The sequence below is a fragment of the Heterodontus francisci genome, chromosome 8, assembly GCF_036365525.1.
Source record: "Heterodontus francisci isolate sHetFra1 chromosome 8, sHetFra1.hap1, whole genome shotgun sequence".
NCBI classification, from domain to species: domain Eukaryota; kingdom Metazoa; phylum Chordata; class Chondrichthyes; order Heterodontiformes; family Heterodontidae; genus Heterodontus; species Heterodontus francisci.
In genome coordinates, this window is record NC_090378.1 from 123,374,342 (window position 1) to 123,388,416 (window position 14,075).

General features: G+C 42.2%; 1 protein-coding gene across 1 annotated transcript in view; it reads right to left on the bottom strand.

Moving 5' to 3' along the window:
* Positions 1–5,073: 5,073 nt before the first annotated feature.
* LOC137373262 (ral guanine nucleotide dissociation stimulator-like 1) overlaps positions 5,074–14,075 on the bottom strand; it is a 66,197-nt gene continuing 57,195 nt past the window's right edge. Inside the window, exons 16-19 of the mRNA XM_068038112.1 lie at positions 12,556–12,645; positions 6,658–6,757; positions 5,149–5,249; positions 5,074–5,107 (exon numbers count right to left, since the gene is read on the bottom strand). Coding sequence (XP_067894213.1) covers positions 5,074–5,107; positions 5,149–5,249; positions 6,658–6,757; positions 12,556–12,645 — 325 coding nt within the window. The remainder of the gene's footprint in view (positions 5,108–5,148; positions 5,250–6,657; positions 6,758–12,555; positions 12,646–14,075) is intronic.

A 14,075-nucleotide genomic window follows, 5' to 3' on the forward strand; every position in this document is an offset into this window, starting at 1 on the left:
TCTGTCTCTATTTGCATGTGCATATCAGGTATGCGTGCTCGCGTGGGGCGCAACGTGTATCCGTAGGCGTTAACTGGATTAGAGTTCAAATTTAAGTTTGAATAAATTTCACTTCTCTTCTTTAAACCTAAGAATGCCTGTTTGTGCTCATTTCTTTGCCTTATAATTGGAAAGCGGTAAACAAGGATTCACCAAGAGGGAGTTCAAAACACAGTGTGTTTCAAATTAATTCCTGCTGCAGTAGTCCAGGTGAAGGTTGAAAAGGACCCCTAGACACCTTTCTCACTTAGTCATAACAATGTATACAAAATATAAAGCTGAACATGAATTCAAAATAATTGCAACATCATGGCAATCATAAACTTTTTCCTAATTTCTAGCAGCTGTCCTTTGTTGTAGATAAGTTTGATTCTGTGCCTGCAGAAGAGATTGAAGAACTGGAAAAATAAGAGAAGGCAGGAAAGGTCTGCTAAAGATCTCAAGGGCTATTCCACGACTGAGTGGTAGGTCACACCTGCACAAAACGTTCGTCTCCTCACACTGTAATCCTGCTTAGTGTGCGCGTCAAGGTTCCCTCTTTGGGTGCTCTGGGTAGTGTTGAGCACGATTGCGTTCGCAGCCAAGTCTGTTCGTCTGAGTTAGGAATTCTCAGGAGAAGGTCAAGGTTCGCAGGGTACCAAGCATGGAACACATTGGCCTTCTCTGATATCACCAACTCTGAAAAGCAGGAGAAATGTACATTGGTATTTACACATACATTTTTATCGTGTTGATTGGATAAAGCATACAACTATAATCTAGATGTAGAATTATGAATGGCTGAGAGTAATAGGATTAGAATTTGTTGCAAGGATTCAGAATGTATCACAAACCCACAAGTGAAAAGTTTGAAGGTTTACACCATTATTGCATCGGCCCTATAACTGAAAAGAAAAACATTTTTTAATCTATGCTCAGGATATGCTGGCACAACCAGAATTTATTCCCTGTCCTTAGTTACCCCCCCGAGAAGATCAGTACTGGCTGCCTTTTTCGTCACAGTTTGATCGAATTAGGTGGCTTGCTAAGCATCTTCAGAGGGCAGTTAAGGGTCGACCATGCATGGGCCAGGCCAGGTAAGGATATCAGGTTTCCTTTCTTAAAGAACATGAATGAACAATTGGGTTTTTACTCTGGTCCAACAGTTAAACAGCTATTGAGTTACCACTGCAAAACATTGACAAACGTCATTCTTCCTTCATTGTTGGGTCTGAATCTTGGAATTCCCTACCTAATAAAAATGGGGAAACACCATCATCAAAAAAACAGCAGCGGCTCAATGATAGGGCCTGTCCCACCACCTTCTCAGGGCAATGAGGGATGAACAATAAATGACAGCTTTACCAGTGAAGCTTGTATCCAGAGAATTTTGTTAAACCCTGACTGGAATATCATTCCACAGGCACTGGGAATCCTCACCTAATGAGGCCTTCTGCTTGGTGGAATCTGGACAGTGAGAGTTGACAGGATTTTTAATCATGAGAGAATCACAGCCATGAAGGCTGATCCTGTCTTCAACTTTTTTCTGGTATCCACCTTTCAACAGAAAAGGTGGTGGGGAGGGTGTTACTGATTAGCACATTCGGTGCTGAGGACCCCATTGAATTTTCCTGCTTCATCGTCAAGGTGCTCTGCAGCCAACTGAAAAAAGATGGTTCTTGATTTCAGTAAAATAAAATGTTTAATGCATTGTTGAATAATCAATTTGAATTACAATGAAGAAACCAGAATAATGCTGATAAATTCTGAATTATTTTTAGTTCAATCCACAATAAACTCCAGATTTGTACCTATGACACAATATAGCTTTTCGAGGGATTAGCTGACATGAGCCACTAAACTGGAGGAGGCTTTATGCTTTCATTAGGTGCTGACAAATAGCTTGTTACTGAGTAATGTGAAGCTAAATGACTCCAAGTTGGATCCTGCTGAGTGCAGTTGGGTAAGTTCAATTATAAGAATCTGGATTTTCCCAGCTTTTTGTGAAATCAGAAGAAAATATAAATCTGCTGGCAGAGGTTTATGTATCTTTTGGGATAGATTTATCAAATTGAGACAATTTTCACCCCTCACCTCGATCTTGTGAAATGGTCTGTGTGAACTGAGAATTCTCAGGAGGTTCTGTTTCCACGGTCTGCTTGGATGAGGCTCTCTGCAAAATAACAGGTGTCCTATCTTGGTCAGTAACATGAAGAAATAGAAAATTAATTACTTTTCATGAATATATTTTATATATAGAGAGAGAGAGAAAAGTGCAAGACCTTTCCAAAAGGCAAGGTTCCCAAGTGTTCTGTCTCAGCAACTTATTCTCAAAGTATATGAGAAAAGGCTTCAATGTCACCTTCTTCAAATTTGGATACTAATCGGGAATGGTGTAAGAAATCACAGCTTGTCTCTGGACTAGGATCATTCGAATTACCAGCGGCTTCTCCACTACGCAAAGATAATTTTTCCCTCACCAATTCAATCTGTCTGATTTCACTGTCTTTTTGTGCTTGTAATTCCTTCTCAAACTTTTCCCTCTGGAAAGCACTCTCTCTCTCCCTCTCCTCTCATTCCTCCTTTCTCACCTGAAATTCGAACTCAAAGCTGTGGTTGTTCTCCTTCCAGCAGAGAAGGTGATGTGAAGATTTGATACAGGTTGTAAAGGCTGATTAGATCAGTAATAAGATGAAAATTCTGACCATTCGTTGCCTTTATACACCCACTCTGCTGTATTAAAAATTCCCATTTCATATCTTGCAATGGACTGATTCCATGTTTTCAAATCGACACAAGGGATTAACAAAGGAGGCCTTGAAGCTATGTGAACTTGGGGCATATGGCAGAAGACAGAGGTGTAATAAACAGCACAACATAGTGACGTTATCTTTGAAACAGAAGTTGCTTCCATCTTTACTCATTGCGCCACTAGATTTACTAGAATGGCACCAAGAATGAAAGACTTCAGTTATGGGGTGGTTGTTGTTAGAGCTTAGAAGGTCAGGGGGAGATTTGATGGAGGTGTTCAAAATCATGAAGAATTTGATAACTTCTCCTTATTTACTCTGATTCCAGTGGCAGAAGGGCCAGTAAACATATAATTTAAAAAAAAAATAATGTCATGGTGGAAGAATCAGTGGTAAGAGGAAGAGGGTTTTTTTAAATGCAGCAAGTTATGATTTGGAATGCACTGCCTGAATGGGCGGTGAATGCAGATTCAAAAACAACCTTCAAAAAGGAATTGGTGAATTACTTGAAGGAGGAAAATTTGCAGAGCAATGGGGAAAGGACAAGGGAGAGGGACGCACTGAACAGCACATTCAAAGAGGCTACACAGACACAATAGGCCAAATGGCCTCTTTCTATGCTGTATCATTCTATAATTTTATATCTATCCTCCACTCATTGCATGTTGTTGCAGAAATAATCCTACTTCTATCAGGAGACTTTGCTATAGTTTTGGTCATGAGTTCAGTTTGCAGTAATTGGCAAATGTTGTGTTTAAATAGATTCTGTTTGCTATAAAATGTTTGCTCTAAGACCTGCCCAGTCCCGGCCCACTCCAACTCATTGACATCACTCTCAGCCAATACTCACCTGGTAATTATTAAACTCTGACGTACAGAAGTTTACTGTCTGAATGCTAGCTTGCCCTAGTAAAGCTAAAAATTTAGCTAACAAATATTTTCTTTGCCAGAACTCATCCAGAGGTTGTGTTGAATTATGATGCTTAAATATCAGAAGAAAGTTTCCAAAAATCACACTGAGCTATTTAGAAACCACAATCAAAGAGGCTTGAAATAATTTTTCCCAACATAAAATATACGAGTGGGTCATTAAGTTATATGTCCAGCGTGTTACCCATGTGACCAATATTGTTTAGATTTGATTAGTCATTTTTGAATCAGTCACATGGTGACAATTCTATTTTGGACTGTACCTTTCTCCACTCCTATTTTTCATTTGCTCTCTTCCCATCTTTGAAACTTCACGTGAGCCAAGGCCAAGGAAGAAAAACTGTTCAAGGACTCTTCTATTATTACTCAATTAACTAACAGGAGGTGCCAGAGGTGCCTGTGGTTAGCTACACACTCATTGAAGAACCCAGCGTTCAATCTGTACCTGCTTGGTACATTGTTGCAATCAAGTACAAGGATGGGGAGAAATCAGAAATTAATAGATTTCAGCTCATTCCCTGAATAAGGGTATGAGTGTGCCACACCTTGGTGTGGCCTGTATATTTAATGAGTAATGTCAGCAAAACTCAAACAGTGCTGCAACATTCCAAAAGAAAGTTGAAATGATGGCCAAAATACTCAAGAGACAGAAAAGATTAGATTAGATTAGATTAGAGATACAGCACTGAAACAGGCCCTTCGGCCCACCGAGTCTGTGCCGAACATCAACCACCCATTTATACTAATCCTACACTAATCCCATATTCCTACCAAACATCCCCACCTGTCCCTATATTTCCCTACCACCTACCTATACTAGTGACAATTTATAATGGCCAATTTACCTATCAAGCTGCAAGTCTTTTGGCTTGTGAGAGGAAACCGGAGCACCCGGAGAAAACCCACGCAGACACAGGGAGAACTTGCAAGCTCCACACAGGCAGTACCCGGAATCGAACCCAGGTCCCTGGAGCTGTGAGGCTGCGGTGCTAACCACTGCGCCACTGTGCCGCCCATATCAACAATGTGGAAATTAAACATTGCGAATTAGCACTAATAGCAGCCACACCGCCATCTTCAATATGACGAGATGGCAACAAATGGTCTGAGGTAATTTTTTTCTGAAATACAAGAGGAACTTTTTTTAAATGTCTGTGAATATATTGACAGAAGCAACAGCCATTAAGCAGCATGAACATGACTAATAGAAACAATCCATTCACTTACCAAAGTGCTTTGGTACAGATCGTCATCCTCTTGCCTGATTCCGATGTTATCGTGGCCATTCTTCTGCCTGCACCCAGGAAATGCCACTTTTGAAATGCAGGCAGTCACTGAGGCCGAACACTTGAGAGCCCAATTGCCGGAAGTTGTTCTAACAGAACGCTTCTGAATCCAACTGCAGACGGCTGCGAAGATGGAACGCCTGGGAACCTTGGGAGTGTGGGACGATGATGATGATGATGACGACACACTACTAAGCGAGGATGATACTCCCGAGGAGACAGTGTCCACAGGGCGAATGGGTGAATGAGACGATACTTCAGATGACTGCAGAAATTTATTTTTGATAAAGTGTGTCAATGATTATATCTCAGAAAGTTCCCTCTTCCCAGTTACATCTATTGTGCTATGAAACTCCCTGGCACTTACCACACCCCCGCCAAAACAAAAAATGGAGGCATTGTGGATACAACAGCTTGGTCTTGAGAAGGGGAAGTAATGCATGATTCCATGATAGTTAAACTGTGAAATCTTTCCATTGGTTTTCCTCCCTCGCTCAGCCAAAATCTGCTCCGAAGAATGATGCCGCCATCTCACATCCACTGGTTGATAAGCCAACATTGACAGTTCATCATTTAGCACGTTTGTAAATTACCCAGTTAGATTGTTAGCACATGGCATGCACAAATTCATCACGGCCATTACATTTGAATACTTCTGCTAGTGTTTTAACTCTAAGTTATCAAATAATCCCTTTGCTTTTCAGTTGAACACTCAGTATTTGAACACTCCTATATCTATGCAGATATTTACTTGACTGCCTCATCCAGTTACTCATTGTAACTTTGCAGCATCCACCTATATAGGATGAAGTTGAAACACATCCTGTGGTGCTGCAAGGCTTGAACAAGTCAAGAAAGAGCATGAGTGCAAAAAAGTATTGGTGAGCTTGCCTGAATGAGAAAGCCAGCCAGCGCACATACAGGCAAGAGCTCGAGAGACAGAAAGAGACAGCAAGAACTAGAAATAGAGAGAGTTAGAAGGAAGGAAATTAGGAGTCAAATCACTCAGGTCATTCTAATGCAGCTCTTACCAGGTGAGTGCAGAATATTGGTAATGAAGAGGCAATAAAGGCACTGAAGAGGGGGTGTATAAGGACCAAAAGAGGAGAATCCATAAATAGGGAGGGTATTTTGAAACAGAAATAGGACCCTAAAGACGCAGAACAGATATAATAATGGTTAACTGAACTGCTAAAAGACTGAATTGCTGACATTTCCAGGGAACAGGTGAGAGACACTTTCTACTAAAACCAATGATACCAGCTTACTGATAAACTTCCAGGAAACACCACCCTTCTGTAGAGAAGATGCTAAATAGCAACTAAAGGTCAACTATAGAAAAAACAAAGCCTGCATTCAAGAGGGAATCTGGTGTGCATGCAGGGAGGTGTATTACGTTGTTGCGATTTGGGCAGCAGTTTACTAGATTTAATCCCAAAATACCGTTTTTGATGGACTATGCACTTTAAGCTGCTACAGTCACAGCCCAGGTGCTAACTTTATGGTCAACCATGAAGTCATTAATAATCTTTAAAGAATTAAAATTAAAGATTTTGGTTATTAGTGTGACAATATGTTTTAACACGCAAAGCTTCCTTCGAACATATTTAAAGGATATAAAATATCACACAAAACAAGCCAAGCTTGTATTTCACAGTAATCAAATCACTGACCGAGTCCATGTTCTCCCCCGAGCTCCCGATCCGAGGGGATTTCGGCTGGTCACTGCTCTTGCTTGGAGTCCTTTCTGCGACCTCTGTCCCATGAAATAGCCTGCATGAGGGAAAGGGATTCATCAGCAGAAACACTGAAAGAATACTAAAGTTGCTACGCTGTACAGAAAGAGTTTACTGCTGATTCAGGTAGCACTTGGTAGTTGGTCATCCAACAATGGCCCGATATAATGAATAGTTTTTGCAATTTATTAGAATCACCTGCTCTATTCCATCCTGGGCCTGTAATGCAACTTATTGAAATAAAAACAGAAAATGCTGAAAATACTCAGGAAGTCTGGCAGCATCTCTGGAGAGAGAAACTGAGTTAGTGTTTCATGTCTGTGATCTTTCATTAGAACCCATTAACCCATTTATATTTTGATCACAAAGAATTACATTTGAAAAAGGTTCTTTCAGAGGTAGTAACAGTAATAATCAACAACTTAATTTATCTAGCTTTTATTAACATCATAAAATATTCCAAGATGCTTCACAGGAGTGTCAGGCCATAAATTTTGTCACCCAGTCACATGGGGATATTAGGGTATATTTTTATGTTAACAGCATTTTTGAATCTGGCAATGCTTTTGTATAGAACTGTCTGCATTGAAGGCAGTAGAGTTTCAATGTACAGGTATTTGATTTCTGTGCCTGATTAAAATCCAATGAGATTGTTGATTTGAATCTAGCAGGCTTCATAGTACGGGAAATGTCTGTCCTCTGCACTGCTCTGTCATTGGTAGATTAAAGCACAAATCCATCAACATAAAACAGAACTGAGCAGATTTTCCCTATCTCTTTGGGCCCGTACAAAACAGAGAGACAGGAACCCATCACAAATCCAGCTATGTAGAAATAGAGCCAAATTTGAATTGAATGTACAAGTTAAGGCAGATACTTTGACTTTACACAAAATGGGAACATGGTGGAGAGCAGCATGAGAAGTAGTTTAGGAAGCTGCGACAACATTTCATTCACAAATTCAGGTACTGTACATGTAGCAAATTCATGTCATCTGAAAAGGACAGGAAACTGATGCCGATTCTGTCCAGGAGCACAGAACTGGGCCAAAGATTTATCAAGTGCTTGTTGTGACATATTTAAGTAAAAGACAAACATCCAATATTTATGGTTGTATTAACAGCAAAACAATATTTGCCGTCATTACTCCACGGAGACTGACAGCAACTTCGGGAGTTCACAGATGCGCGGAATATCGTGGTCTTCCAGCCACCTCCAGCGTGATGCCACCACAAAACACATCTTCCCTTCCCTTGTCAGCATTCCGAAGGGATCGTTCTCTCCGCGACCCTCTGGTCCATTCCTCCATCACCCCGGACTCCTCGTCCCCTTCCTACGGCACCTTCTCATGAAATCACAGGAGGTGTAATACCTGCCCTTTTACCTCCTCTCTCCTGACCATTTAAGACCCCAAACACACCTTTACTGGAAGGCACCTGTTTTCAGAGAAAGGGCCTGTTTCAGTGCTGTATCTCTCTATGACACTATGACTCTCTATGAGTAACTAATTACAGAACAGCAACAGTCAAATTAGCTAATGACTTCTGAATAGTCACTTGAAATAAAGTGAAGCATCAACTAATGATTTACTGTAAGGATCTGCAATTCTGAGGGAATAATTGATTAGCCCCACTGGCTGCTTTCCAGTCCTTGCAGCTTGATCCACAGAAATAAGCATAAATAGTAAACCAGTTGTTTGGCACAGATGGGATGATGCAAACAAAATGATAATTGAGCACTTTAAATCCCTCATGCTGACATTTACAGGGGAATAAGAACAGTTTGCAATCTCATATTGTAGATCAAATACACTAGACTGTACATTGGGGTTCTTAGATCGCGGCAACAATGAAGCCACATTAGCCTACATAAACCACATATAAAAACCATATCGTAATAGTGAGAGAAGTCTACCAGGCAGTGAATGAAGTGTTTCCCTTCTCTTTCTTGGTTTCTATATAACATATGGTCAAGGCAGCCATGTGCCACACCACAGAGTGTGTGAACGTCATATTGCACCAAGGAATCATACAAGAGTAGGGAACTTTGATAATAGAACAAACTTAAAGGCTTTGTATCTGAATGCAGAAAGCATTCGTAATAAAATAGATGAGTTAACGGCACAAATAGAGATGAATGGGTATGATTTAGTGGCGATTACTGAGACGTGGTTGCAGGGAAACCAGGTTTGGGAATTGAATATCCAAGGATACTCAGTATTTCGGAAGGATAGGCAGGAAGGAAAAGGAGGCGGAGTAGCTTTGTTAGTAAAGAAAGAGATCAGTGCTGTAGTGAGAAATGATATCGGGACTGGAGATCAAGACGTAGAATCAGTCTGGGCAGAAATAAGAAATATCAAGGGAAAGAAGTCCCTGGTGGGAGTTAGCTATCGGTCCCGAAACAGTAGTTCCGCAATGGGGTACAGTATAAACCAAGAAATACTGGGGGCTTGTAAGAAAGGTACGGCAATAATCTTAGGTGATTTTAATATGCATTTCGACTGGATTAATCAAATTGGCAAGAGTCGCCTCAAGGGAGAGTGCATTGAATGTATTAGAGATTGTTTTTTGGAGCAATATGTTGTGGAACCAACCAGGGAGCAGGCTATTCTAGATTTGGTATTGTGTAATGAGTTGGGATTAATTAATCTCATAGTTAAAGATCCTCTAGGGAAGAGTGATCATAGCATGCTAGAATTTCAAATTCAGTTTGAGGGCGAGAAACTGGAGACCCACACTAGTGTTCTGGAGTTAAACAAAGGTAATTACATAGGCATGAGGACAGATTTGGCCCTAGGTGGACTGGGCAGGAAGACTAAAGGTTGGACAGTTGATGAGCAGTGGCAGATGTTTAAGGAGATATTCAATTCCTCCCAACTAAAATGTATTTCAGAGAGGAAGAAAGATTTTAAGAGGGGGAAAAACATCCATGGCTCAGCAAGGAAGTTAAGGATAACATAAAGACAAAAACTAAGGCATACCATATTGAAAAGGACAGTGGCAGGCTGGAAGATTGGGAAACTTTTAAAGATCAATAAAGGGTTACTAAAAAGGTAATAAAAAGAGCAAAGATAAATTAAGAAAGAAAACGAGCGCAAAATATAAAAATGGATATCAAAAGCTACTCTGAGTCTATGAAAGGGAAGACAGTAGCTAAAGTGAATGTTGGTCCTTTGGAGGATTAGACTGCAGAGTTAATAGAGGGGAACACAGAAATGTCCGAGATACAAAGTGCAGAGTGGCCACCATTTTCTGCACCCGCTGCCACTCCTGGCAACAGGACAACAATCCAGGCTAATAACTTCGAAGCTTTTTTACCTGCACACACACACACAGAGACACACACACACAGACACACACATAGAGACACACAAACACAGACACACATAGAGACAGAGAGAGCGAGAGAGAGACACACACGCACAAACACAGACACACACGCACAAACACAGACACACACAGAGACACACACACACAGACACACACATAGAGACACACAAACACAGACACACATGGAGACACACACAGACAGACACACACAGACACACACACACACACACACACAGACACATAGAGACAGAGAGAGCGAGAGAGAGAGACACACACAAACACAGACACACATAGACACACAAACACAGACACACATAGAGACAGAGAGAGCGAGAGAGAGAGAGACACACACACAAACACAGACACACATAGAGACAGAGAGAGCGAGAGAGAGAGACACACACACAAACACAGACACACACATAGAGACACACAAACACAGACACACACACACAGCCACACACATACAGACACACAAACACAGACACACATAGAGACAGAGAGAGCGAGAGAGAGAGACACACACACAAACACAGACACACATAGAGACACACACACACAGACACACACACACACAGGCACACACTCAGTCACACACTCATACACAGACACACAGACAGAGACACACACACTTGCACACAGACACACATGCGCACACACGCACACACGCACACATACACAAACACAGAGACACACACAGACAGACATTCACGGAGACACATACACACTTACGTACACAGACACACAAACACACAGACACACAAACACACAGACACACAAACACACACAGACACACACACAAACACGGCTCTATGTTACCTTGTACATAAAAGCATATCTGATTACTGCAGTGAAGCTTCAAACATGAATTCCTAAAGATAAAGTAGCAAGGTAGAGTTCTTTTTTGCTGCTGCTGACCCACATGACAATAGATTAAATTTCTGACAAAGTGGAACGCAGATCTGATTTTCATTCAAATAGTTCAAATATTTAATTTCCATCACGTACGCTCACAACTAAGTGCAAAATCCTTTCATTTTAATACATGTTTTCTTTCGGAGTCTTTCCTGACAATGCAGAGCATGCGCAGAGCGATCGCTGACGTCATCAGTGCATCTGAACATTTGCCAGCTTGCCAGGATGAATCTGCACATGCACACGGTGACGTCACCACCAATAACAACAGACGCATTGCCTCACCCCCTCAATGGCTGCAATCACTGCCTCCATTCATCCCAACAGTATCCCGCTTCAGCCGCTCGCTCCCCGCTAGCGCCCCCGACTTGCATCCCGACTGCTCCCTCCCCACTACCACCGCCCCCTGACCCCGACCGCTTGCTCCCCGCTATGGCCCCGCCTGACCCCTCCACCCCGACCGCTCACTCCCTGCTACGGCCCGGCCTGACCCCCCCACCCCGACAGCTCTCTCCCCGCTACCAGCCCCCTGACCCCCACCCTGACCGCTCGCTCCCCGCTACCACCTCCCCAACCCCCACCCCAAGCGCTCGCTCCCTGCTACCGCCCACCCGCATCCCACCCCAACCACTCTCTACTACCACGCCCCACTCCGGCTGCTCGTTCCCTGCTATCACCTCTCCGCCCCCGGCCAGTCGCTCTCCGCGGCACCACTGAAGAAATGGTTGGCAGTAGGTTGCTGAGGGTGGAGTAAGTAGCTGAGGGGAGGCAGCGGCGAGGCAGGGAGGGGGTGGCGAGGCAGGTAGTGAGCGGTGAGTAGACGGGTGCAGGATGGAGCGACGAAGAGAAGTGCAATGGTGGGAGGGAGTGGGATACTGTTGGGGATGTGATGGAGGTGGTGACTACAGACACTGATAGAGTTTGGGTTTAATTTTTTGTGACAATTGAGCAGCAGCATTTTTATTACTGGCAGCTGTCTGAGACATCACAGATAGTGACGTTTCAGTTGATGAGGCTGCATTTGTACATGTGCCAGTACTACACCACCTGGTGGTTCTGTTGTCAATAAACGCAGCCTTTTTCTTTTCCCTCTTCTACATAGACATTTAAAAAGGTGGAATCTAACCATGGTGCATAAATTGCAATCAATGGATACTGGGAGAGGAATAACACATAGAAATCACTAGACATGAAAAGACCTCGGCCCATCTGGTTCACCTTCTACCATCCCAATAATCATATGATACAATGATAATGGAGTTGTTGACTAGACATAGTGTTCAATCTCTATCAATTAGTCTACAACAGATATAGGTATGAGGTGAGGAAACCCCAGTGTTGGAGCGATTTGAGTCCAAATTCATTTGTTCTTCCCAATTATGCTACACTTATCACATGCCTCAAATTATTCAAACTGTATCAACCACCAAATCTTCCCAAGACAGTAAAACAATAATGGCTACACATCAAAAGGCTCCATTCACGGTGCAGCTGTTGTACATCATGTCTATTCACTGATCCTATAATAAAGGATGCTGTCCTCTGAAGTAACCAGATGAGGTGTCTCCTCTGCTTATTAGGTGATACTTACAGACTGAGGCACTTCACCAAACTCTTTCTGTCCTTTGGTGATGATGGACTGCTTTCGGCAGCTGCCTCTATTTCACGGGACACATTATAGCTGCAGGATGGCAGATAAGCACATTTCAGACAAGGTGCAACTAAAAATAAACAATGTTCTTGTTTAATGTTCTTGTCATTTTTGAGAATTCATTTTTCACACTAATGATTATTTTACTTCCAAAAGGCACTTATTTTTCAGGCAAGAGAATAATTCATATTACTTTGATTAATGATTGACAGGTGCAACAACCAGAATGGTTCTCACTATTGCAGCCACAATCTTTTCTGCTGTGTGAAAAGCAGCAAGAGAAGTATGTAACTCCACGTGTCAGACATTCTCAGAGGACAGCCGCCATCACCCTTCACAGCTTTTTTGCAGGACACACTGAAGGGAACAGAAATATGGTGCAACCTGTACATTGGATGGAGGAAAGTTAATAAGCACTGGGCTTATAGAAAGTGTACTGGTTAGAATTGGAAGTTGAACTTCCAGTGCTTAGAGTGATAGAAAAAGTTGCAGATTCACAACAAACAAAGCAAGCACCTGGCGTCAACTGCACTGCTATGAGAATGCACACAGCTGGGAATGGACATTTCACAAGGAATGAAAGAAAGAGGAGGATCAGTCACCTCAGGTAGCCAACACTCAACATGCTAGGTCCAGTGATACTAAAATGAGGGAGCGAGTCCTGTTAACCAGCAGTAAAGAGAAGACAAAACATAGGAGCAAGAGTTAATGTTAAATGGCTCTGGAATCTTCAGTGAAATTCACTGAAAATCATCCAAAACTGCCCAAAGGAATCTTAGAATTTGAAGTGCAACTTATGTTCAGTGCAAACTGAGTTTCTGTGATGCTTTGCGCTAGTTTAAATATCATACTAGAAGCTGATCCCACCCACAAAACTGACCATGTCCCCAGATCAAATTAATCATCATTGTGGGTACCCGCTAGTCAAGTGGATTTGTGGCCCAAGGAGGTGCTTAAAATTAAGCCTTTTTTTCACAAAAAGGCGCAAGAATACTTAACAGGCACATCTCAAAAACTCTTTTCCCATTTACTAAGAAACCACCGTCTGCAAACTAATGTAGCAAGTAAATAGTTTGTATTGTTTTTGTCCTGCTAGGCCCCCACCTGCCAAGAATGAGGCACATTAATATTGTCATGAAAATTGATTTTAAACTGTTACTGGAGTGAGGAAAGGACTTGTTAAACAGATCAGTTGTGGCTGGAAAAGACATTTGCATATTAACAGATGATGACTGGAAGAACAAAGGACCATTCCCTGACACATTCAACCCACAATGGACCTTAATCACCAGGTATTGTCTGTAAGAGGAGCATTCCAGGCCCTGCTAAGATGATACAATCCACAGAGCCAAGACATGGTCAGACCAGTTAGTCACATGACTAACCTCCTTGGTGACCTGGGGTTTTCTGAATTGTACATACAGTTTGAACTGAGTGTGTCTGTTTGCTCTTGGACTGAG